The sequence below is a fragment of the Ptychodera flava genome, chromosome 17, assembly GCF_041260155.1.
Source record: "Ptychodera flava strain L36383 chromosome 17, AS_Pfla_20210202, whole genome shotgun sequence".
In the NCBI taxonomy this organism is placed as follows: domain Eukaryota; kingdom Metazoa; phylum Hemichordata; class Enteropneusta; family Ptychoderidae; genus Ptychodera; species Ptychodera flava.
Window position 1 is genome coordinate 27,708,807 of NC_091944.1, and position 27,923 is coordinate 27,736,729.

The window sequence follows — 27,923 nt, forward strand, 5'->3', positions numbered from 1 at the left end:
TTCTTTTGGTTATATATTCACACGGACAAAAATAGCACACATGATTGCGAAAGTTTTATTAGCACGGCATACTACCAGTTCTCATATAAACCTAAACTATCTCTTATCACCTCTGTTTCAGCTCGTCGCAGAAAGGGTATACGTCAATCCTATTAAAATAAGGTGTAAAAGATGACATACGCATGCGTTGAGTGAATTGACCGACAGTCAACGAGAGCAGCAAAGAACAAGCAGAAGTGCAACGTCGCCATATCTGCACCCGGTTTTAATCAGATCGTTTACACGTGTGACGTTCGATTGTTTAAGCGATGTATTCATTGCTTCGATAACGTTTTGTCCGATGTGTGATAGTGAGTGTACGAGCGCGAGTGCTTCTGAGCTCTACAACGTGTCAAGGGGTCTCAGTCAGAAAATGAAACAACTTAGTTCGGATATTGAACCACTCTTTTTGACAGTGGGGACTTGGCTGAGCGGTTTTATCTGTTGCTTCTCCGCTAGGTGACTGGATACCGTAGGCTGTGAGTCCTAACCCGATTGAAAACAACGTATATTCGCACGAAATATGCTGACATCATCAATAGAGATTAATGTTCAGAAGTAGCCCCACTTTAATCAAATCTGTGTAGAAATATGAACTTTGGAATGTCCTCTACGATGGTATGTGAAGTGTTGTTCGATATCAGATGCAGTAAGTAGTTCATGGCGTGAACAGTTACACTCAATTAATCAACCAAGAATTTCGAAACTCTGACTTGCCTTGTTGAAAACAGATGTACATACCAAATGGTCAATTTATCCCATGAAGATGTAGTGGCTGACGCAGTTTACAATATCCCCGATGACCTCATGAGGAAATCAACAAGGTTTAGAGTTCTTGAAAGGCGACACAATCAGCCTCTTCTCTGATGCGGGAACAAGTTAACGTGATAGAAACGTTAACAGACCTGCTTCCAATCGTCGAAATGGAATACAGGTGAAAAAGCTTTCATATTCTCGAGCAGCATACTTGTTACTAAGCGTGTCTACTAAGCGTTTCTCCTTCTTCATGGCAGTAGTAACGTTCCGTTCACCCTTTTACTATTCGTTCTTTCATGGGGAGTTTATATGTTGAACTCGCCTTGGCTGCTGAGAGGTACCTGGGGATCTTCAGTGTATTGACTACACGAGACGTTTAGAGTTCGTTGGTACTACATAGACTTTATTTCTCTGTAGACAAGCTTGACAGTTGCCATCGCCCAAGATACGCTTCTCCCATAGTCTAAATGTCTTGGGTCCGCCGTGTTCCTCTCTCAATGTTCCAATCTCCTTTAGCAACCCAGACTCTTCGTTGTATGTTTAAGGATGGGATTTTAAACGTTATCTTTAAGGCGTGGCTTGGATCATACGATAGACATGAATTAAAGATAAAATGATACATCCAATCATAAACGTCACTGTCACAATTAACATATTATACTATTAATATTCAAACATCTCTGTGACATATGTTCTTGCTTTCGTCCTGACTTCCGTAAACACCCTCGTAAAATGGAATTAGCGTATTGTGCGTTTGCCTAAAATATGGTTTGTATGCATATCGACTTATAATTGAATTCTTGTTGTTTTAATTAACCATTTTACTGGTGTCGATGACCGCTAGGTTCATTAACCTTTGTCTGAGATAAAATATCTCTGTAACACTCTCCGTCTTTCAAGCAATGCGTCCCGCATTGTTATCCATAAGCTATTTAAATTATTAAAGTGTAAAGAAAGCAAACAGTCGTACATTTACAACAATTCGTAAAGTCTTAAGAAACGAAAACTTACATATCAAAGGTAATTCCTTGTTTACATCGAGTTTTAAATGGCATATACATGGCCATCCTCGCAACTCTGAAGAAAACGTACACATTTGTTTCATTTTCCTTGAACTTCGTCATCATCACATCGTCTTCAAATTATTACAATATCATTGATTCCTTATATTCAACTTAAATATTTTCTTACAACCTAATTACGCATATTCGTCATTATTTGAGGTAGAGTGGGATAATCGCCGATTTCTCATATCAGTTTCAGAGATTGACGGCTTAAATATTCCCGTCCTTTTCACCTCGTGTGGCTCCCTTCAGGGGGCATAATTATCATAAATTCTCATTTATCCGTTTCTCTTCCTTTTTGTTGAACTTCTAAAGAAACAAAGAATAGAACAGTATCACAAAACAATTTTGTGAGCTTAGTTTGTAATAAGAATAGGCAACTTGAATCACAGCATCGTAATATGCATTCACTTTGTGTATAAATAATGCTCAAATCCAAAAATATCTCTGTTTCGTTATACCGATGCTCCAACAAATGCATCGTCACAATAACTTACATAAAATCATTTCTACGATATGAAGTTTCCCCACAACTTCATACACAAAAGTCACCTTTACTCATCGTGACTATCTAAAATTCTCGTAAAACTCTTAAAAACTCTTGAAAACTCGTCTTCTACATAAAAAAAATAAAACAAGACATTTTTCTATTTTTTTAAGTATTGTTTACACAGGCAGTGTATCAATTACTAAAGTGCGATTCAAATCTTAGAATGATTTCACAAACAAATAAGTAGCGTAAATGGTAAATAAAAGAAGTAGTTAACATGAAACGGAGGTTAATTTCTGTTCGTAATACCATATGACACCAGTCGGCTTGTACAAAAATGCATCTAATTAAATCAACTGGTAGGAGTACATCATGCGTTGTGAGTTACACTGCGCCGGCTGCAATGCACACTCTCAATCAGCCATGTAAATCCATACCGTGATGAATTAAATTATGAATTTCTCAGTCGTTTTGTCAGCGATTGTTGCTTATCCGCTAGCTGTATGATCAAAAGGAGTCTGAAGTGAAGTCAACTCTTTCTTGATTGGATGTAAGATTTTGAGAAATATAACCGTAAGAAAGACAATTCTTCATCGAGTTACAATTATCCCATTACAATGAGCTTAACGTCTAAAATAAAAATTCCTTTCTTACATATCATTAATCTCTATACCATATTTCACCAAATAAAAACATTGACGTCGACGTCAAAATACCATATCACCGTAAAATAATTAAACAAAACATTTAAATATCGTAATACGAACCAAATTGAATGTTCATTATTAGATCATATTTTGATTTCATCGAAAGTTCATTGGTAACTAAAGTTCGCAGAGTCCGTGATGCTTCAAACTTCATTACGATGCTCACGGGCCGCTCACTGAAGAGGTCGGTGATTTTCGCGGCTTGCTTAATTGTTCTTCGTTCTTCGGTGTATGTTGATTGATTCAGTTGATTTTCTGCAGTAGATTTCTTCATAGATATTTCGCATTGGTTCATATTACAGTGTTACACAGCCAATCGAATTCCAAAGATCATTTCGTCGTATTCAGTCTTCTTGTCGTCATCGTTGTCGGTTACCAGTTCTCCGTCTTCGTGCAGTTTGCTCTGTACCCGGATTCTCCACCATGTTACTAAGCGTGTCTACTAAGCGTTTCTCCTTCTTCATGGCAGTAGTAACGTTCCGTTCACCCTTTACTATTCGATCTTAAAATGTCACTGTCACAATTAACATATTATACTATTAATATTCAAACATCTCTGTGACATATGTTCTTGCTTTCGTCCTGACTTCCGTGAAACACCCTCGTAAAATGGAATTAGCGTATTGTGCGTTTGCCTAAAATATGGTTTGTATGCATATCGACTTATAATTGAATTCTTGTTGTTTTAATTAACCATTTTACTGGTGTCGATGACCGCTAGGTTCATTAACCTTTGTCTGAGATAAAATATCTCTGTAGCATACTAACATACGTCCAAAACATCGAGAGGTTAGAATCGTGACCCTATGCTATGTACATAAATATTCACCATGAGGTCATATGAGAGGCGCCACCCCTTTCTAAACGTCAATAATACAATGACAGGGTTGAATAATAAGAAGTGTGATATACTGATTCTGTCTCCAGTCTGCCATTAATTATTCAGTAAGGGAAACAATAACTACGTGAGGCTCATACACCAACTACACAAACACACAAGCTCTCTCTCTCTCTCTCTCTCTCTCTCTCTCTCTCTCTCTCTCTCTCTCTCTCTCTCTCTCTCTCTCTCTCTCTCTCTCCTATGCATATTCAAGTAACTTCAGTACAGCATGTAAAATTAGTTACTTATTCCTGATTAGTAGTCATGTACATGACTGTACACATATTTTGATCTCGTTAAAGACAGTCGTTTGTACTTTGAACCTTGAATTGTCACGCTACATATACAAAGTAACATAGCTTTACAGGAAAACAAGATCTAGGGTCAAACAGAACTTGTTTACACGCTACTAGTTATGCATGTTTTGCAAGTGACTTTAAAAGACGAGGTATACAGTCACCTGTAATATAAATATGCCCATATATGGTCAAAGGGGCGTTCCTTGTTATTCAAAATGCCCATGTGAGGGCGCTGTTTTTAAAAAGCGGCCACCCGCTTAAAATCTGTGATTGGCTAGATTTTCTCTTTCCATGGTAACTGTGGCAAAATTGGAACAGGTGACAGTATACCTTTAAAAGACGAGTTATGATGTGAACAGCTGGGAGAGCTACAAAATATTCATAAAAACACATACCTGAAATTCTTCTACAATTAAATTGCTTTATCTCATGCAAAACCGATGAAACCGAATGTAACTTTTTCTTAAATTATTTGCACAGGCAGTTAACGCATGCAATTGGTGTACATTGCTTCTTAGACTACCTAAACTAAAAATGGAAAGTACTATGAGTTTATGTCATAATCGAATTCCCTTGACACTTTTAATTTAAGTCAATCTGCTCATTAATAAACACACACGTTTGTTAGTAATGGATAGTTCATCATGGATCAACAAATTTTACATCATTTCCACCGAAACTTTAAATAGGTGAATAAGCTTGGTAAATGGTTCAAATCAAAATAAAATACGAACTATTCATGAAGCTAAGTCCACGTTTCATGCAAGTGCGAGATAATTTTCACCATTCACCGGTAGACATCTACGGAGATAGTTGTCATCATGCCAAATGACAACATGTCAACTACAAAGATCATAGGACAACATTATTCGTGCAGAATATGGTTAATGAAACTATTTTCACTACAAGTAGGGTACTTGGAGGACAATATTTTCAATACAGAATGCATGTGCGTATCTATCATCCTATCAACAGTGTATGAACTGATTCATATTTAAATTCAAACAAACGTGCACAATGAAGAATCACTTTGATGGGTGACTTGTGCGCAATTGTCGCCATCTCAGAAGTACCAGTATCAACAAGTGTGTTAGCGAATAATGTTATTTCACGGGAATTTGTCAACGGGAGAAATTTACAGTCCTGTTCGGCACTTGTAAATACTTTAAATAACAATTTCGTCGGGAAGACTAACGAACACTCTATACCGCCAGACGAAGAAAAAATTGCAATTGTAAAATGCAGAGCTACCATGAAACTCCAAGCACAGAATACCAAGGTGAGGATATACAAACTTGCGTCAATGCGAGCTCAGTATAAATATATAAACATATATCAGTCGCGTACGATCGGTGACAGTAAATATCGCGTAACACTTCATTACATATAAATGTCAACAAACAAGTATAATTTACTAGTATGGCCGATCGATTCCTTTTAAAATTTTGTTTATTCTACTACGTAATTGAATTTGGAATTCGCTTCGCTCGATGATTATTTCCCGCCAAAAATGCTAATTTTCACCCCAGAGGTCTTATATTCGCAACCAAATACCCTCGCTTGCCGTTTATAACCTCTAATTATTAACTCACGCTCGCGTCTCACAATATCATCAGCTGTGCTAGCATCCATGGCTTACATATTTTTGGCACAATTCAGGGGCATCGAACATCCATTTCAAACATGTCCTTATTAATAAAATACATGGGAATTGTCCCGGGATCAAGGCTGTGGCTTGGAAGAAATTCAGGATATGCCAACAATAGCGTTGATCGCGATTTCAGATTTGTTACTATAAGCTCAGCTGTACGCGAGCGACATCGCTGCCTGAAATTCGACCAAAGTTTGTTGTTGCAATGTAAGTCTGAGCCATAAATTATTGTGGCTTTTACTTTTGTTGTTCTATCGGAAAATGCGGACAATCTGACGTATAAGCTTAGGCCCTACATTTATTTTTGCATGTTAATGAAAAGAAAAATGACATCATTTGCGATCAACGCTATTTCAATATTGTCAATTAATTCCACCTTCGATTTATTGTTTTGATATCTATGTACCCACATACTTGAAGCAAGTCCATGTCTTCTGTCCAATTGAAAACTTCACAAAATTGTATCGTACTACAAAATTAAAGCTAATCAATCTGTCGCACTGAATGCATGCATGGATGCGCACCGTCCATGGCTGCTATCAATGTAGTGACGTGATCTACAATTCTGGTTTAGATATTAACCAGTGACTGTCATGACAATGGCTTGAAAACAGGCCGATTAATTCCAAGTGCTTGAATGGTTTAAACTTAAACCATGTTCACAAAGTTGCCACTTGTGGTTGGCTTAAAGATGAGCCAATGACTTTGTCGGTATGTAAACAAACCAACGATGCCAGTGGCTCAAATTTAAACCAATAAAATTATATTGTGACGGGCTTAAAAAGAAGCCATTCGGCTTAAACTTTGCCATGACGGGCTTGATAATAAGCCACCTATGTATTCGTAGAATACATGCCATTCATACTCTTTGTGGTGGTTTAACTTCAAACCAAAATATCTTAGTGGATTTCGGGCAAACCGAAATATTTCAAACATATACACACTGGTTCACCCGCAAGCCACATACAAACTAAGTGGTTATATTTCACGCCAGAAGAATTTGCAGTGTAACTACATACATACATACATACATACATACATACATACATACATACATACATACATACATACATACATACATACATACATACATACATACATACATACATTCAGACAGACAGACAGACAGACAGAGGAGAGACAGACAGACAGACAGACAGACAGACAGACATACAGACACCACAGACTCACCATATAAGCTCCTTATGGTATTTATAGACATACCAAATGTGAGTTAAAATGAAAAACGCTGTAAACTGTATAGCTTTTTTCATTTTCACGAAATGTCTAACACTTGGCCCTTGCTCGCTCATTTCGTGGTCAATCATTGACAAAGCATCGAGCTACTCTAGCATAAGCAAGCGATGTAATCTCTGTATATCAGAAAAGCTGCACATTATCAATGCTGACAAATCCACACTGTTACACACAAATGCTCTGAGTAGGTTTCAAAATGTCGCCACCAAAACAAATATTATTTATCAAATGTTAACACCACCTACAAATACAATGGTTCGTCCCCATCATATATATAAGAGTGTCAAGCTGGTAACCCTTTCACTTCCATCTGCAGAAACTTAAGTAATAGATTTCATTACTCAGTCTGTACTTGAAGTAATTTGTATATTTATAACGCTCTGCTTAGCATCGAGCACTGTAATGTCCCACGAGAACATCTGTATACTTCGATATATATGTGTGTGTGTGTGTGTGTGTGTGTGTGTGTCCTATACTTACACTAGGAAGACAGTGTACGTTGGGAGAGAGTAATCGGGTGACACGATCCGGTACAGTTATTGGGTCAAATACATGTAATGATATTATGTCCTGCTCTCTGTCTTTCTCATGAAATCTAGTACATTACGGTTGAAACCATAAAACCACAACAACACAACTAAATATAGACATAAACAACAATACAAACAATAACAACAGCAACCAGATCTCTGGGCCCCCTGTTTTGAACCTTGAACACTTCGGTGTCATCGCTCGATTTGCGCCTGCTCAAGCTATTGCGTATCAACGAGGAAACAAGTCACAGTATCCGGTGTTCTTTGCAAAAATACAGCACAAACCCTAATTAACTTGTCATGAGGACAGACCGATCTCTAGTTTAATTTATAACACACCACATGCTCATTCCGTGTCGCGATTCGCCAGAATACGTCCCGTGACGAGAAAATAGATACGTCTAGTCCCCACCGATCTGAAAAGTGACGTCATAGGGTATTTTTTGAAAAAACTATTTCCCTAGTAAATAGCCCTGACCAAATTTAGAAAAGCGCCCGGTTACGTGACCGTCACGGGCGGAGTGTCGTCTGCAGCTTTGCAACAATGGCGGGTGACGTACGTGCTATGCGTCCGGGATAGGTGACGACAAATTCTCTAAAACAGATTTTCCAACATTTTCCAACATTCAAACAGCGTAGGAACTTGAACAGCTCATCGACGGAAAAGATTAAAGTGCAACTAAGGATGTCGCTAGGTATGGTTAGAATATTTTTTGATAGAAAGTGGTACCACGTACAACTGAAACCGCTGTACTTCACTCAGTAAACTTGTCACAATGGATTGTCGCGGTGCAAAATATCAAAACACATTAAAAACTGTATAATAATACAACATGAGCATGTGGGCATGGTGTGTTATAAAACACCTATAGCCCTGGTCTTTATTCGGGCTATAGTGGTCGTCTATTACCCCTCGTGGCCGTGTGTTACCAGAAACACATCGCTATGTTTCTGGTAAACACGGCCCCTCGGGGTAATAGACGGGCGCTATAGCCCTCATGACCAGACAATAGATGTTTAATATATGCTAGGGCAAACATGGTGACTTTGTTGGTAAAGTTCGTTCTTTAAGCAGAATAATATATTGATTTTTGGTCAACGACCGCACACATCATGTGTGTACACACGTGAGCGAACATATGTTATGGCCATGAACGTAGACTTCTCAACAGACGGTGACAGCGCCCATTGGTTTTCTTCGTCAACCATTGCAATGGCGATCCAGTTAATTTCAGTGTGCTAATACTAAAGAATTTGCACACTGAAAGGTTTCCACAAATGAGAACGAAAAATAGCTTCATCTAGCCCTATTGTAAAACAGACACATTTTCCTTTATAAACTAAATTGTCACTATGTCAGCACGTACGGCAATTCTAACGGCGCTAGTCATGGATTAATGGAACATCGAAATTAAAGAAATCACCACGATTTGGTGGTTTGATAGTGGAGAGGCCGACAATAATACGTCTATTGCTCGACGCCACATCTTTTTTTTTTACAAAAAGAGGTAACATTTATATAGAAGCACAGTCACTCAGGACTGTAACCGTGATCGTGGTGACTCGGAGGGGCCGTAGAGAATTAAAACACGCGCAAGGCAAACGTAACTTCCTCGTTTAGGGGGAGTTGGCTGTATTTCGATTATCATGCGCAAAAATCGCACTACATGTTTTCATATCAACATCTCGCTCCACGTTTTACTGTATCGCAAAATAATTACCTCTATACTGTTTGGGGTGTACCAGGCTAGTACTGCACCTGCGCTACACCATGCTTTTGACATACATGTGGTTCATAGCATGGCGTCAAATAACGTCACAACCATTTTGGATACACTACGTTATTGTCGAGTTGGCGCTGAACGAAGATTGATTTTAGAGGGAGTATGCCAGTATGGTGGGAGCGTATGCACGAAGCGTGATTTGGCCATGATCCCTCCACAAGGGGACGTGATTTGGCCGAGTATTTCTGTCTGTTGCTTCTCCACACGGTGACTGGATGCTGTTTGTTGTGGAATCGAACCCGACCGATTGAAAACACCGTACACCCCCTTATATTTATAGCCACGTAATTACCGATTGTAGGTATGATACTGAATGAGGTACGGTTGGATTTTCACACTTCCAAACTTTCGTTTAGGAGGTGGGCTGGTTTCAGGCTAAAAGTACTTAGTTTCGTTTACCGTGCGCTTGCTTTAATGATCCACAGTCCCTAACCGTGACGATGCCAATCGATAGACGTGACACTTGACGGTTTCTTGACGTTTCGGCACCAAGTCGTTTCGGCCCAAGACGTTTCGGCCTCCCAATTTCAGGCCCCAAGTCGTTTTGGTACCGCGACCAAAGACGTTTCGGCACCGCTCAAGGCTACCGCGCGTAATGTTACAAATCAAATTACTAAAAAGTATAGTGTTCACTATTAAACATTAACGTATATGCTTTAATCTTTGTGAGAACACGGTCAGAGACCGTAAGAAAAAATACCGCCAAGGACAGTGTGCTCACATTCAGTTTGAATTGGTCCATTCGAGAAATATTTAAACCAGGAAAAACAAGAATGACAAAAGCAAATAAGGTCTACAACTTTTTTACAAAAAATTCAGCAAAAATACATAATTGAGGATATCTTCACAATATTCATAAAACTGTATAAGTTCACCTAAGGTACTTGCACACAAATTTTCAAATCAATCAAAACAGCAGTTCTCGAGATATTAATTCTGGACCATTTTCACAAGTTGTAAACTCATTTGCATAATTTTGGCAATGCAGACTTCATTTGAACAAAATCCCATCTATATACCAAGCTGAAATGTGCGGCGGTTTGCGTGTTTTTTATGTTGACGGACATACTCTACGTACGTACATACATACAAAAACACATACATACACACATACATACAGACGCCATTGACTTCAGCTTATACGATAAACTCACATTGGTATAACTAAATGTGAGCTAAAAAATTTCATATCATTTTCGAATCTGTGACATAAGTTTATCGATAGCAATAGCCGCCCACACTGCAAAAGTTTGATAGCGGTGCCGAAATAGCACGGCAAAAGTCAAACAAAATGCTCATAAAAGTACTAGTCAGAACGCTAAGGTCACGCGTACGAATATGACGGGTCAGTCAATAACTAAATAGTTTGAAAAAAATTGATACAGGCATGCCTAAACGTCTTGGGATGAAAAGACTTATTGCCGAAACGACCAGTTACCACACTTGACCCAGTAAAAAGTAGACAATGGGCGTTGCGAATGAACCATACACTGTCTATGAAAGAACTTACATTCTAGCTGGCGCATTTGCCTGTATCCACAACCAAATATAGCTTCTTTTCACTCCTGGAAAGACACGGCGCCTGATGAGGACTAGCGATCGATGGGTAGTCTTTCAGTGTAGGAACCGTTCACATTCCTATGAAGCAAACAGGACGAGATTACTTACTCATGTTACAGTGCTTCTATCCAGCTGATGGCTTACGAAACGACACCTACAACGTCATCATTCGAGTGATAACATGACTTTGCCATTGTTGCCCCTTCTACAAGGAAAGTCACTGTACCTTTTCCCACTCAACCGTCCTCCCTCGGTGCGGATCAAATGATTTTCTCGCTAGTCTTCGGATTTTAGTGTCAGTTTTTTTCTCAGTTCCTCCTTAATTTGGCAGGTCTCTTTTGTGAATATTAATGGTACCCTTTCATCCAAAAAATATGGCAGCATTTTCTCCAAATCGATCATTTACATTCAATGCAAGCCGATCAAAGGGGAACAAGGAAAACAAACAAACAAACAAACGAATAAATAAATAAATAAAAAATAAACAAACATGCAAAAAAGCATACAAATACATAAATAAATCCTAACACACAAACATAAAGAAATAGACAAACAACAAACAAGTATACAATATCATAGAACGTTGAATAAATAACAAACATACAAACGAATACACAAACAAATGTATATACACGAGCATATATATAAATATAATATATATACATTATATATATTAATAAATTATATATATATATATATATATATTATATTTATATATGTGCATGTGTTTTGCACTTTTGTTTGTTCATTTTTTTGTATGTTTTGTGTGTGTGTTTGTATATATAATGTATGTGCGTAAGTGTTAGAGACAGCAGCATATCCAGAAAAGATTGATATGATTGACTGAACAGCTAGCTCATGCAACATATTCAACATGTATGTTTGTTATTTATTCAACGTTCTATGATATTGTATGTTTGTCTATTTATTTATGTGTCTGTGTGTTTATGATTTATTTATGTATTTGAATGCTTGTTTGTATGCTTGTTGTATATTTGTTTATTTTTTTATTTGCTTGTTTGTCCTGGCTCCCCTGTGAGCCAATCCCTCGAAAGAAATGACAGAGCCTGTTAGGGCAACGATTGACTTGATACAAGTATGCGAATAAACCTATTATTTGAATGTGATGTATTATACACGTCGTAGAGTTGTAGCGAGAATCAAGATTCTGATTGAAACTTATTTACCTATCGCGTTTACTCGATCTACACATGCGCAAATCGTGACAAATTGGTGAATCGAGAGTACGATCGCGCATTGTGGTCATCCAGACCAGCGCGTTTCGCATGTAAAGTAACCCTTATGCGCGAATAACTTGCCGATGTTACTTTATTTTTTTTTTACAAAATCACAGACTTGAACCTAGTCTAGGGCGTTACAGGCATCGGCTCTAGCACGGTTACTCCCCGCAGTCTCCAGACGATGGCACTCACATGATGGCTATAGCGTATGCAAAATTTCATACGCATCCATAGCTTGTTTTTCACAAAAAACACCATTCTTTGAAACATAGAAGAGAAAATTAAACCAAACAAAAACCCTATTTACAAAATCAAGGAAAGAGAAAGACAATCTTACGATAGTTATATACCATATCAATGGTGTATAGAGCAATCAGATTATTTTAACCACTTTTATTGGGCGGTTCCTTTGGCATTGATCGTCTAAGTGCGAAAAAATGTAAGTCCGAACATCTGCCCCAAGATGCATTCTGAAGTCTGAAAACGCTTGCTTGTTTCTTAGTAAGCTCCTCGTGGTACCTCGCCAGATGCCGGTTTGCCACCACATTCTCTTATAAATCAAGCTTCGGCTACGTCCTCACTGAAGGGTTTACCCTGAAGATATTTGCAACCGTTCGGTTGTTATTGATGTTCATTGTCTCAGTGCAGACTTACAGTGTCTCTAGATCTACAGTGCAGTGGTGTAACCGCGAGGTGGGCAGGCGAGACATATAAGTAGAACGTTACCTCAATCCGAACAGCGGTGTACCGATTGTAAACTTTGCATTTATTACACCGACCGCCACTTTGTTTCTTTTATACAGACAGAATTTCTGACTTGCACCAGACAGGCTTTCTCAACAGTAAAGATACAATGGATGTATGAATAATTTGGTTTCAATACAAAATAGGTAAATCTTTGCATTTATGTACTCTTGATTATTCATATCAATGTACCAATCTGATTAAAATCAGATGTAGAGTACGGCGACGTCTTCTTATGCGTACGCGGTATTCTCTCGCTGTCGACTCTCACTACTACTGAGAGTCGACAGCGAGAGAATACCGCGTACGCATAAGAGGACGTCGCCGTATTCTTCATTTGATTTTAATCAGATTGATCAATGTACTTGATTAGACTGGGTTAGCTACAAATGGACATGTGTGCAATAAAACGGATTTTGGAATTTTACCTTAATGTGGATTCGCTATACATGGTAGTTTATGAGGAAACTATAAACATTTTTTTTCATATACAACAATAGGTAAATCTGTGTATTTATTTACTCTTGATTATTGATATTAATGTACTTGATTATACTAGGGTTGTTACAAATGCATGTGTGAGCAAGAAATTGGATTTATGAATTTCATCGAAATGATGATTCACTATACATGGTAGTGTATGAGAGAACTATGAACATTTTTTTTTTCGAATATAAAACATATAACAACATCTGTGCATTTATAGACATTTGATAATTTATATACACTTTGTCACCTGTCCAATACGTTTTTGACTCTTGTCTTTCATGAGTTTTAACTGTTCAAGATGTTTAATGTGGCAAACTGCTTCATCTCCTTTGCTTGCGAAGCTTGTCGATAATGTGTGCATATTCAATTTGAAAGAACCAATGTATTTCGTCGGCAATGTCCTATTCAGGAAACAACACATGAACAATCAAGGGTTTGGCCTTAAAATCATTTTCTGTTAAAAGTTACCCTCCCCAAGATAGATTTATAAAAAGTGACCCTCCCCCTTGGACAGTTTTCTAAAAGGTTACCCTCCCCCGATCCCCTGGCCCATCCGCTGCAATTACTGAACTCTCCCTTAACACAGCCAAAATTTTCATAGTTGTTAGGGACCGTTCAGTTTTTACGGCCGGGGGGGGGCGCAAAATCCAGGGGGGGGGGGTTCATCATAATTTTGGAATCCGGAAAGGGGGGGGGGTCATCGCTTTTTCACTGGTAGGAAAGGGGGGGTCACCACATTTTCAAAAACATAATACCAACAATAAAGTTCACTTTATGCCATGGCCATGATCGACCCACTTTACCGGCGGGCCGCCTTCGGCGGCCCACTACAATAAATATACATTATGTATTACCCATGACCCTCTTAACGGGCAGACGCCTTTGGCGGCCCACTCCAATTAGGTTTACTTCATGCGATGGCCATGATCGACCCTCTTTACCAGCGGGCCGCCTTCGGCGGCCCACTACAATAAATGACTTTACGTAATGGCCCATGACCCTCTTAACCGGAGGGCTGCCTTTGGCGAACCATTCCAATAAAGTTTACTTTATACAATGTCCATGGACATAAGTTGTCTATGGAAATGAAGTTAAAAATTGCCTTACAGTCGTCCTAAGTAACAGACTTTTGCATGGATGTGGCTGAGAAGTTTGTGCACTGGCATCTCTGCTACACGAATAAAGTGCGCCGCGTACCGTAGTTCAAATCCAAACCATGCGGGTAAATTTGACATATGGGTTTTGGTTATTTTTCAGCGGGGGGGTGGGGGGGTCATCAAATTTTTTTCGTCTGACAAAGGGGGGTCATCTTTTTTTCACGAAAATGCAGGCGGGGTCTATATTTTTTGAACACCGGCGACAAGATTTTGCCGCCCCCCCCCCCAGGCCGTAAAAACCTAAACGCTCCCTTACCTTACTTTGAGTAAGAAATGAGCGACAGTCACTGAACTTTCTTTACGACTGTTTCATTTCAAAATCATGTCGAGACAGCCTGTAGCCATATAATGTTCGCTATAATATTGTTGACAACGGAAATTTATTCCGCTTGAGGTCTGGAATTCATCGATTGGCCGAATAGTACCGTACACAATGTGTAGTTTTTGTGAGACTATTTCTTTGTATGCAATGTACTTCAAGATGAAAGAGAAAGAGTTGTTTCGCAGAACAAATATTATTAGATATTATCGAAGATTACTGTTATTTCTCTTTAAATTTGTAAATAACGCCACTTCGCTGACTATCAACAATTCGATTGTAAGCCGCCTGTGAAGTACTGCACATTTCTTCGCCAGCGCTATGTCCATAAGTATTAAACACTGTCCTCCATTTCCTCTGGGTGGCCAGTTAATTCTTCCTCAGTTTCCTCGGCTACCTTAGCGTCATCCAATGCTTGCTGGGAACGTCGTCGTCTTGCTTTGACCATCTTATGGACAAGTGGTAGCGCCACAAAGGCAAGCAGTGTCGCCGCACCGTAAGCGCAAGCCGATAATATAAAGGCCTGATCGTAGATGCCAAAATGGTCCCGCATTAGTCCTGTGAGAGATGCAAGGAAAATATTAGATAATCTGCTAAGAAACATCGGGTGAAGTGAGCTGTGCTCGTGGCATAGTGGTAGAAGTTCGTGTGAGGATCGGTTTTTGTTTCACGAAGGTAAGGCGAATAATATCAATATCGAGTGCTGTGCAGTAGGCTCAGACGGAGACCCGGCACTGAGATTTTTGCTGCGGTCCAGAGTGACTGTATATCGAAAAAAATTATCGACAAAACGCTACTGTACTCTTTCGCTGTGCAACTTTATGATGAACGGTTCTGCGATTACTGTCATATGAGCACCCTGGTACCATCACACTTACCCAGGCGTGCGATTTCCTGTCTTTTCTTTGCCTGGTAATACATTTGAAAAATTATGATGATAACATGGACAAAACGTAATTTTGCCTACTAATGTTGAGACTTTTACTCCGAATAAATGGAAGTGCAACAATATTGACCAAAGCGATCCCAATTAGCGATATTTGTTGTTCATACTCACAATGTGCTTACTCATAATGAGCAGTCATACCCTTAAGCTTCACCCCTCCCACATCCCAACTTTGGTGCAATCCACTACGTTTACCGCGACTTGCACACTGGGGAGGGAGGGGGATTTTTAAATCATACTCCAGATGTGCACAAAAAAGCACAGCCAACCCTTCATTTCCAAATACACGGCACGCTCGGCTGTGAGTGAAAATTGTAACGGTTGCATGATGAATGAAGATCCCAGAGTTAGTTTCTAGTAAAGAGCGCCCTCGAGAGTCTGATCTTTTAGTCTAGTAGGCATACAACTCTCAAAACAGAGTAAATTGGAGTGATAAACTTCAGCAGACCGTCGCTTTAGTGGTATACTGTTAATGTATGCTGCGCAGTGCGTTGAGCAATTCATCATCATCAAATTGTCTGTGGATCCTTGAGAATGGATCGACGACTCATTATGGTCTGTAACGTCTAGTGGTATGTTGAAAGCACCATTGAATCTCAGTTTCCAATAAGATATTACATAGATCTCATTATTTGGGTATCAATACAATTATATAAGTTAATTGTCTCACCTGTGAGGGGCCCGACGATAAGAGCCGTAGTTCCACTAAATTGGAAGGTTATTGACATTGCATATCCGATTCTAGCGTGTCCAAGGTAATACGCAATATTTACACTAACGAGGACCATATAACCACCCATACATCCACCAAAAACCACCATCAATCCTGTGAGAGCTGACAAGACAAGTAAAAAAGCGAAAGATAAGACAGCTATGTCATGTATTACATCACTTACTGTGTGTAAATTCTTGCCAGATTTTTTTTAGGTGACATTCATTATACGTAGAGTGTCTATGCAGGTCACTAGTAGCGCTAGAGTTTCATAACTTGATGATCAAATATATATGCCAGTTTCAAATTTTATCACGTAATCGATTAATTACCCAAAAAGCAAGGATAAAGCTTAGGCGTCTCAACAGTGAACTTATCTCGATTTTGTCACGAAACTTCCTCGGTCACCTTTTTACATCTCCTGCTGGATCTTAACAGCTATGAGGACAGCTGGGCGAGATTTACAAGGAATACATACTCCCTTAGTAGCGTTGGTGAACGACGAATGGAAACTGCGTAATAATTATAATTTGTAGCACAATGAGATCGTAAATCAAAATTAGCACAAGATGTTCTAAATATTTATTACCTACAATAGAATTCAAGAACAGTGACAGGGTTACGCTAACACTGCATATTGCGAAACACAAAGCGTACAGGACATTGGGTTTCACTTTAGGTAGATTGCCAATGCCCCCTATCGTTGGTCGTCCGATCAACTGCCCTAAACCGATCGCTGCTGGAATGAAGGCTGCTTTTGTGGCTGAAATGCCGATGTCCCTTGCTCGTCTAACCTGCAAAGACATTCGAAGGAGAGATACAGTACATACAGTGTCGATGAAGGCCCAAGTACCCCTGAAACTGCCTTCATCGTTATTCAAAAGTAATTCCATGTTTTCATTTTTCTACGAAATTTATATTTTTAGATAAAACAAATACCTTTATCTATATTTCTCCAAAAAGTATACCGATCAAAAGAATCAGCCATGAGCTCATAATTTGTTGCTAAATTTTGACGTGTGTCGGTTCTAGTTAATCTCGGTAGCCCGACCTCCATCTTGTAACTGCCGAGTCGGGTGTATTCAAGGACCAATCAAGAAACTGTACTGTATTACTATTCATATTTTCATTGATTTATGCCTGGTGATATAGTTGTGATGACAAAAATGCATTGATTATTTTGCAAAGAGTAGGAAATATGTTGTCAACGAGCAAGTATGTATACGCGCGGAGAAAAGCTGAGAGTCAATGCGCGACCGTGACCGTGTTGACGTTCAATAACAGCGATGTTCTTCTCATTCAAAACTTTGTTTTCGATAGTTCGCGATGTAACAAGACTGCTCTCGGTAAAACAGAACAAGAAAAAGACTAAACTTACTATGTGAGTCGTCATTGTCACCGCTCCGAACCCTTGTAAAACCATTACAAATAACAGAATTATAAAATCAGGTTCCTTGAATAGGGAAAAGTCATACAACGATTTGAAAAATGAAGTTATGCTATTGCATACTGCACGTCCTTGTTTTCCGATACTTGAAGAGACCGAGTTTCTATCTTCGGTGTGGACGTCTTTGTACTTCGATATATCATTGTCCTTGTCCGGCGTGAGTTTTGTTTTCGAATATTTACTTTCTCCGTTCTGGTCATTGCACTCATCCTGATTGGCGTTACACTGTCCATGTGACATTTGTAAATTCTCGTCGGTGACCTCCGGCACCTGTGAGTACTCTCTTGTCGCTTGTAACGGTCTGAAGAGGGCGCCTGCTACACAGATATGTAAACAAAACGCTGATAAGACCATGTGAAGTCCTCGCCACCCGTAGGTGTCTATGAGAGCTTGACTACCAATAGACATGACAAACTGGCCCATCCCACCGCCTGCCAGAGCCAGTCCCATGGCGACTGAAAGCTTCTTCCTGAAATATATCCCCACCATCTCTATTGCGGAGAGATGAGTGATGCCGAAACCACAACCTGGTTGGAATAACAAACATAGCGGATTGATCAAAGCAATCGCTTTCTTCGTGTTTCCATGCACACAAATACGGGATTCTATAATTATATCATGATTAATCTATGCGACCGTAAGGGACTGGACATAAATTACAGGGGGGGGGGTGGTGGGCCGGTGTTTTTCGAAAAACCGCTGCGTAAAAAATAGTGACCCTTCAAAAGTTCATGCACAAAAATTAGTGACCCTCCCCCTTATCCGTGCATGAAAATAAGTGACCCTCCCCTGTTACTCAATACCCCCCCAAAAAAACCCGCAATGTGTTAAAGACCCCCTTCTGACTTGCTATACTTTTTAAGTCGCCCTCCCGAAAGGAAGGCAAAATGTGGCCGATATAACGCGTTGTCCAAAAATATCAAATCATATGTGTGTGTTATTCATGTAAATGTACTTTGCTTGAAGTGGCAGGTAAAAAGTGCATGCCTGTACAAAAAATGTAATTTTTAGATTTTATCGATAATGTTGATTCACTATACATGTAGTCGACTATAAGAAAACTACGAACGTGTATTTTCCAGTATAAAACTAGCTATATCTGTTCATATACAGATGTTTAATAACTGATATAGATATACTTGATTAGCATGGGTTGTTTACAAGTGCACATGTGAACAAGATATTTGATTTTGGAATTTCTGTCAAAATGTTGATCCACTATACATGGGAGTCTATGACAAAACTATACATGGGAGTCTATGACAAAACTGTCAAAAAATTTTCAGAATTAAAAATTTGCACTATTTGTGCATATATGGACCCTGAATAATTGACATAATTGTGCTTGATTAGAAGAGGGTGGTAAAATGTGCATCTGTGTACAATAACTTTGTTTTTGGAATTTCGCATAAAATGTTGATCCACTATACATGGGAGTCTATGACAAAACTGTAAAAAAAAATTTTCATAATTAAAAATATGCACTATTTGTGTATATATGACCCTGAATAATTGACATAATTGTGCTTGATTAGAAGAGGGTGGTAACACGTGCATCTGTGTACAATAACTTTGTTTTTGGAATTTCGCATGAAATGTGGATCCATTATACATTGTAGTCTATGAAGAAACTATGAATAATTTTTTTTAAATACAAAACTTGGCAAATCTGTGTATTTATGTATGCTTGATTATTGATATTTATGTTCTTGATTAGACTAGAGTGGTTACAAGTCCATGTGTGTGCAAGAAATTTGATTTTGGAATTTCACCGAAATGTTGATTCACTATACATGGCAGTCTATGGTGAAACCCTATGAATAATTTTTTTCCAATACAAAAATAGGTAAATCTGTGCATTTATGTACACTCAATTATTGGTACTAATGTTCATGATTAGACCAGAGTGGTTTCAAGTCAATGGTTGTGCAAGAAATTTGATTTTGGCATATCACTTAAATGTCGATTCACTATACATGGCAGTCTATGATGAAACTATGAATAATTTTTTTCCAATACAAAAATAGGAAAATCTGTGCATTTATGTACACTTGATTATTGGTATTAATGTTCATGATTAGACTAGAGTAGTTTCAAGTCAATGGGTGTGCAAGAAATTTGATTTTGGAATTTCACTGAAATGTCCATTCACTATACATGGCAGTCTATGATGAAAACTATGAATAATTTTTTTCCAATACAAAACTTGGTAAACCTGTGCATTTATGTACACCTAATTATTAGTATTAATATTCATGATTAGATAGAGTGGTTTCAAGTCCATGGTTGTGCAAGAAATTTGATTTTGGAATTTCACCAAAATGTTGATTCACTATACATTGTAGGCTATGAGGAAACTACAAATAACTCATAGGTTATCTGATCCTAAATTGTTATTCAAAAGTTGTTCGACTGAAGCTTCCAGTTGTTATTGATGACACTATGCACTATTCTGAACAGTTTGTATTCTGTCAATGTCCTCAAAAAATTAAAAAATGTACATACAGCGACATGAACGTTTGACACCGACCTATACCCAATGTATTGTCAATGGGAGAATGATGTCAAATAAGTAATCTCCCAAATTGTTATTGAAAGAGTCACTATAGGGGACAGTTATGCACAATAGTGTTGAATAAGTAGAAATCATGACAACTTAATCAATGTGGCTGCTTGGATCATCAATACATTGTTTTATTATACCTGAAATTTGCGCCCGAAGGGCGCGCCGAAAATGGTAATGGCAGAAAATGAAAGTGCCAGGAGGTATTTTTTCTTTTTTCAGTATTCCATAACGTGCACATGCAATTTCAGCTTTGATGCATGAAAAAAGGTGACCCTCCCCCATAGGCTTGCACAAAATTTTATGACCCTTCAAAAATGCTTGCGCGAAAAATGGCGACCCTCCCCCAAAAAACACCGGCCCACCCCCCCCCTGTAATTTGTGTCCAGTCCCTAACAAAGGAGTACGCCAGCTATAGACTACTAAAGCAATTGTATTCATCCGTCATATAAGGATACGGGATTTTACTTGAAGTGGAAATTGCAATAGCACGAAACAGAACTACTCAACAAGACAGCCGCAAGCTAGTTTGTCCATAAGACGCTGGCTGGGGATGTGGTGGGGGCAGAATAGTGTGGAAGGTTGAGAGAATGATAGCACCTCGGCAAACCTATTCTGTTTTAATACCTAGCCCTTTTTTATAATTTTTATGGGAGGGACAAGAAGGAATGCAAAATGAATTGCTCTCTGGTAATCTATCTTAGACCTCAGACGATTGTGATCATCTGAGCTTGCTTATGATGCATGCCTGAAATATAAATTTATTTGAAACTATATTTAATGACTTCTTTCCACAGTTTTATAGCCTTCGTAGGCAATCTTTAGACGAGAATACAACTTTGCAACCACTTGTAGTCTATTGTTACTATTATTCATGAAATACACAACCAAAGAATGATTTTCTTTATAACATATACTGGCCTCACCTATGAGAATGCCATACGTGAAATACAACTGGTAGATATTTGTAGTGAACGAGCTTGACATGTGGCCAATGGACGCCACGATGCCACCCGCCATGAGAGAAGTACGGTGTCCGAATTTTCTTGACAGGGCTAAGCTAAGTGGACCAAGCATGGTAAACGTGAAAATGGCCAGAGATCCAATCCACGCTGTAAAAATGGAAACAAAGCCACTGTGACGTCACAGTCATACAAATTTTCTTTAACTTTTGGTTGGTTTTAGTACAGCTTCCACACACTGTTGTGGGAAACACGGTTAAAATTTCCATGAATTCCCCCAGTGTAATGCGAACATACCAGTCGACGAGCACTGCTCAACCAGAAAGCAACAACTTGACAACAAGTGTAAAAAGATATATATATATATATATATATATATTATTGCTAAAATTTATTAATGTATTTGTTTAATTATTCTTGTTTGACCGAGTTACTCTTCGAGTAGTGCTATTTGGGTCAGAACATTGAAACACGATTGGAAATTAATTTGGGATAATTGGATAGTGAAGTAATGTCGATTTAATCAGCAAATGTTTCCTCATCAACTTACACATTTGTTTTTATGAGTTATTTGTAATATTGCAACATTCAGCTACAGGGCACCTAACACTTTTGAGAAATTTTATAAGTATGAAGAACCAATTATCCCAAATTAGTTCCAATCGTGTTTTTGATCACAATAAAATTTGATATGAGTTTGAGACAACTCTTTTGAGAAGTCAAATTTCATAAGACTGGATCGACGCTGGGCTGAAGTGAAATTTAACATTATTTAAGTGGAGTGTTTGTATATCATCCTTCCAATTATTTTGAAATAAGGGCGTTCTACATATTTTCGGGCTGACCAGCATCGTGACTGACCTCTACCGAGGATTGTGACGACTGGCCCATCATTTTCCAGGTGCGCCAAACAGTTCAACTAACCTGTGGCTGCCTTGGATTCGTTGAATGCATCCAGATATGCGGCAAAGAAAACAATGAATACAAATTTCCGGCCGATATAGTGGTGGTCAGAAAGGTAGCAAAGACAATGAACCATCCCCATCCACCGTCGGGAGGGCTCGGCCAATCTCTAGCGAGGTCCGGCTTGTTTTTCGACGCCTCATCCTCCAAACCCGTGGCGGTCATTGCAAAGTGTTCGATTCTCTTACATTAAATGGCAATCTACGGAGAGAAATTGATGAAAAACGAAAAATACCGTTAAGGACAGTGAGCTCATATTTGGTTTGAACTGGTCCATCAAGAAATATTTAAACCAGAAAAAACAAGAATGACAAAATTACTAAAGTAAATAAGGTCTGAAACTTAAGGTACTGGAGGTCAACTTTAGGAACAGGCTTAGCAGAGGAGTGTTTCTACACAGTCCATGGTTTCAGCAGGTCTGCCGATATGTATCAGTTCATGAACGATGACAGGAAATGACTCAAGTTCAGTAGAGTAGGCTGTTTCAGTCACTGCCACCACTCGTACACTGTATAATAAGTACATTGCATACAAATAGGTTAAAGGTCATAGAAGCTCTGACTCAGATGTGTAGGCTGTTTCAGTTAATTCCACTACTCCCGCACATTTGCAGGAGTTCCCTTTTTTCTTATCTCATTTGAATATTTTTGACATTGACATGTTCGTTTGAACAACGTCACATCTCAACCCCAATCTGATTAAAATCAGATGTAGAGTACGACGACGTCTCTGTACTTGCGCGGTTTTCTCTTGCTGTCGCCTCTCACTAGAGGCGACAGCAAGAGAAAACCGCGCAAGTACAGAGACGTCGCCGTACTCTACATCTGATTTTAATCAGATTGATCTCAACCCCTGGGTCTACCTGTACACGAAATACTAAGATGATAGGTGCGGCGGTTTGGGAGCTTTTGCATCGGACGGACGTACATCCGCACATACATATATACATACAGACATACAGACGCCACCGACTCACCATATAAGCTTTTTATGGTATTTATAGATATACAAATGTGAGCTAAAATGAAAAACGCTGTATACTGTATAGCGTTTTCATTTTCACGAAATGTCAAAGACTTGGCCCTTGCTCGCTCATTTCGCGGTCAATCATTGACAAAGCATCGAGCTACTCTAGCATAAGCAAGCGATGTAATCTTTGCACAGAAAAGCTGCACATTATCAATGCTGACAAATCCACACTGTTAAATAACGCTCTGAGTTAGTTTCAAAATGTCGCCACCAAAACAAATATTATTTATCAAATTTTAACACCACCTATAAATATAATGGTTCGTCCCAATCATATATGTAAGAGTGTCAAGCTAGTAACCCTTTCACTTCTATCTGAGGATTGCAGGATGCAGGAAACTTAAGTAATAGATTTCATTACTCTGTACTTGAAGTAATTTGTTTACTTATAACGCTCTGCTTAGCATCGAGCACTGTAATTTCCCACGAGGACATCTGTATACTTCGATGTGTGTGTGTTTGTGTGTGTGTGTATGTCCTATACTTACACTAGGAAGACAGTATACTTTGGAAGAGAGTAATCGGGTCACACGATCCGGTACAGTTATTGGGTCAAATACATGTAATGATATTATGTCCCGCTCTCTGTGTTTCTCATGACATCTAGTACATTACTGTTGAAACTATAAAACCACAACAACACAACTAATATAGACATAAACAACAATACAAACAATAACAACAACTACCAGATCTCTGGCCCCCCTGTTTTGAATCTTAAAAACTTCGGCGTCATCGCTCGATTTGCGCCTGCTCAAGCTACTTCGTATCAATGAGAAACAAGTTACAGTATCCGATGTTCTTTGCAAAAATACAGCACAAACTATAATTAACTTGTCAGGAGAACATACCGATCTCTAGTTTAAAATATGCTAGGGCAAACATGGTGAGTTTGTTAGTAACGTTCGTTCTTTAAGCATAATAAAATTAATTTTTGGTCAATGACCGCTCACATCACGTGTGTATACACGTGTGCGTACATATGTTATGGCCATGTACGTAGACTTCTCAACAGACGGTGACAGCGCCCATTGGTTTTCTTCCTCAACCATTGCAATGGCGATCCAGTTTCAGTGTGCTAATACTAAAGAATTTGCACACTGAAAGGTTTCCACAAATGAGAACGAAAAATAGCTTCATCTAGCCCTATTGTAAAACAGATATATTTTCCTTTATAAACTAAATTGTCACTATGTCAGCAGGTACGGCAATTCTAATTGCCCTATTCATCACAATAAAAGAAATCACCACGATTTGGTGGTTTGATAGTGAAGGGGCCGACAATAATACGTCTATTGCTCGACGCAACATATTTTTTAAAAAAGGAGGTAACATATATATAGAAGCACAGTCACTCAGGACTGTAACCGTGATCGTGGTGAGGGGCCGTCGAGAATTAAAACACGCGCAAGGCAAACGTAACTTCCTCGTTTAGGGAGCGTTCAGTTATTATGGCCGGGGGTGGGCCGGCAAAATCCAGGGGGGGGGGGGTCACCTCAAATTTGAAAACTGCAAAGGGGGGTCATGTATTTTTCAAACAGCTCAGAGGGGGGGGGGGGTCACTTAATTTTCATAAGTATCCGTCCCGTCAAAAAGAAGTTTCAGTGTTCAGAAATATTCTGGGAGATAAAAATGATTCGTTGCATTTCATTCTCTGAAGTTATTCTAATCTGAACAAAGTATAATTATCTGTCACATGAACATCTTGACTTGACAACTCTGAGGCTTGTCTTATTGTAAATCAAGCTCACTGCACTGAGGGCAATGAACAATTCCTATTACTTACATATTAGAGATATAGCAAGTTTTGTCAGGGAAATTATTTAACAGTTACCTGTACTGAGACTACTAGTACCATGAAAAGTTAAATAATACTTTTAGGTGAAATTCCAATATCAGAATTGTTGTCCACATCTGAACTTTAAATACCCTATTTGAAGCAAGTTCATTTGTATCAATTATCAAACACCTATAAAAGCACAAATTAATTTAGTTTAGCATTGTAAAAAAATTATTCTTAGTTTTCTCATAGACTCCAGTGTATAGTGAATCAGCATTTCGGTGAAATTCCAAAATCTAATTTCTTGCACACATATCAACCTTTAACCATCCTAGGCTAACTAAGTACTTTAAAATGAATTATCAAATGTCTATAAATACACAGATTTTGATAGTTTTGTATTGGAAAAAAATTATTCATATTTTCCTCATAGACTCCCATGTACAGTGAATCTACATTTTGGTATAATTCCAAAATCCAATTTCTGGCGAACACATCCATTTGTTCCCACCCTAATCTAATCAAGTGCATTGATATCAATAATTGAGAGTGCATAAATACATGGGTTTACCTATTTTTGTATTGGAAAAAAATTATTCATACTTTCCTCATAGACTCCCATGTATAGTGGATGAACATTTTCAGTGAAATTCCATAATCAGATTTCTAGTACACATAATATGCACCTTTAACCATCATATTCTAATCAAGTACAATTATGTTAATTATTGAACGTCTGTATATGTACAAGTATACCAAGTTTTTCATTGGAAAAACAATTATTCACAATTTTATCATTGACTCCCATGTATAGTGGATGAACATTTTTGGTGAAATTCTAAGGTCAAACTTTTTGTCCACATGCCAGTTGTAACAACCCTATTTCATTTAAGTACATTTATGTAAATTATCAAATATCTATAAATGCATAGATATAGTTTTGCATTGAGAAAGTATTACATAGATTCCTCATACATGTATGTGAAAAATATATGTATACCATGTGAATCAACATTATCAACAGCTGATTTTTAATTAAATCCAAATATCAAAATATGTACACACACGCTTGCACAAAAATATTGCGATCAACCAGTAATTTCTGTCCAACCCCTTTGAGGGGTAATTTCAAAATTATAGCAAGTCAGAATTGGAAATCTGAGCATTAACACCTTTTGAGTTTGTAAGGAAGGTCATTTGAAAAAAATCTAAGCTCTTTTTTGGGGGATTCTATCGCTCCATACCCCTGAGGTATTTGTGTGTGCAGCTAATTTACTCATGCAATGTGGGGGGAGGGGGTCATGAAATTTTTGTCATCTTGAAAGGGGGGTCATCAATTTTTTGGTACAATGGGTAGGGGGTTCACTTATTTTGACTGATGCGCAGGAAGAATTTGCCGGCCCACCCCCGGCCATAATAACTGAACGCTCCCTTAGGGGTGGGGTTGGCTGTATTTCGATTATCATGCGCAAAAATCGCACAACATGTTTTCATATCAACATCTCGCTCCACTTTTACTGTATCGCGAAATATAGCTCTATACTGTTTGGCGTGTACCAGGATAGTACTGCACCTGCGCTACACCATTCTTTTGACATACATGTGGTTCAGTGCATGGTGTAAAATAACGTAACAACCATTTGGGATACTCTACGTTATTGTCGAGTTGGCGCTGAAGAAAGATTGAGTTTAGAGGGAGTATGCATGAAGCGTGATTTAGCCATGGTCCCTCCACAAAGGGACGTGATTTGGCCGAGTATTTTTCGTTTTGGTACCGCGACCAAAGACGTTCGGCACAGCTCAAGGCTACAGTGCTGCACAGCTCAAGGCTACCGTGCTGGCGCTTAATGTTACAAATCAAATTACTAAAAGTATAGTGTCAACTATTAAACATTCACGTACATTGCTTTAATCTTTGTGAGAACACGGTAAGAGACCGTAAGAAAAAACTTCATATCATTTTCGAATCTGTGACATAAGTTTATCGATAGCAATAGCTATCAAAAGTTTGATAGCGGTGCAGAAACAGCTCGCCAAAGGTCAAACAAAATGCACATAAAAGTACTGGTCAGAACGCTAAGGTCACGCTTACGAATATGACGGGTCAGTCAATAACTAAATAGTTTGAAAGAAATTGATACAGGGATGCCGAAACGTCATGGGTTGAAACGACTTAGTGCCGAAACGACCATTTACCACACTTGACCCTGTAAAAAGTAGACAATGGGCGTTGCGAATGAACCATACACTATCTATGAAAGAACTTACATTCTGGCTGGCGCATTTGACTGTATCTACAGCCAAATATAGCTTCTTTTCACTCCTGGAAAGACACGGTGCCTAATGAGGACTAGCAATCGATGGGTAGTCTTTCAGCGTAGGAACCGTTCATCATTCCTATGAAGCAAAAAGGACGAGATTACTTACTCATGTTACAGTGCCTCTATCCAGCTGATGGCTTATGAAATTACGACACCTGCACACCTACATGTATTACGTCACCATTCGAGTGATAACATGACCTTGCCATTGTTGCCCCTTCTACAAGGAA

The 27,923-nt window shown here is 38.6% G+C and overlaps 1 protein-coding gene across 2 annotated transcripts; it reads right to left on the minus strand.

Annotated features, from left to right (window-relative positions):
• Positions 1–14,913: 14,913 nt before the first annotated feature.
• LOC139115949 (monocarboxylate transporter 12-B-like) lies at positions 14,914–27,855 on the minus strand. Of its 2 annotated transcripts, XM_070678411.1 has the most exons (7): positions 27,641–27,853; positions 22,525–22,764; positions 21,565–21,750; positions 18,007–18,602; positions 17,218–17,422; positions 16,587–16,751; positions 14,919–15,528 (listed from the first exon to the last, which is right to left on the minus strand). In XM_070678411.1, exons 2-7 carry the CDS (start codon positions 22,643–22,645, stop codon positions 15,305–15,307), a joined length of 1,497 nt encoding a protein of 498 aa, XP_070534512.1. In that variant the 5' UTR covers positions 22,646–22,764; positions 27,641–27,853; the 3' UTR covers positions 14,919–15,304. The 2 variants fall into 2 exon arrangements, with proteins under 2 accessions (XP_070534513.1, XP_070534512.1); XM_070678412.1 differs by lacking the exon at positions 21,565–21,750 and having other exon boundaries at positions 14,914–15,528; positions 27,641–27,855.
• Between the last annotated feature and the right edge of the window lie 68 nt (positions 27,856–27,923).

Coding starts and splice junctions, on each gene's coding strand:
- LOC139115949 (XM_070678411.1), bottom strand. CDS start 22,645: ATGGGGATGGTTCATTGTCTTTGCTACCTTTCTGACCACCACTATATC. Junction 21,751..22,524: donor CGAATCCAAGGCAGCCACAG/GTTAGTTGAACT, acceptor CCATTTTTACAG/CGTGGATTGGATCTCTGGCC. Junction 18,603..21,564: donor CACGTATGGCATTCTCATAG/GTGAGGCCAGTA, acceptor TATTCCAACCAG/GTTGTGGTTTCGGCATCACT.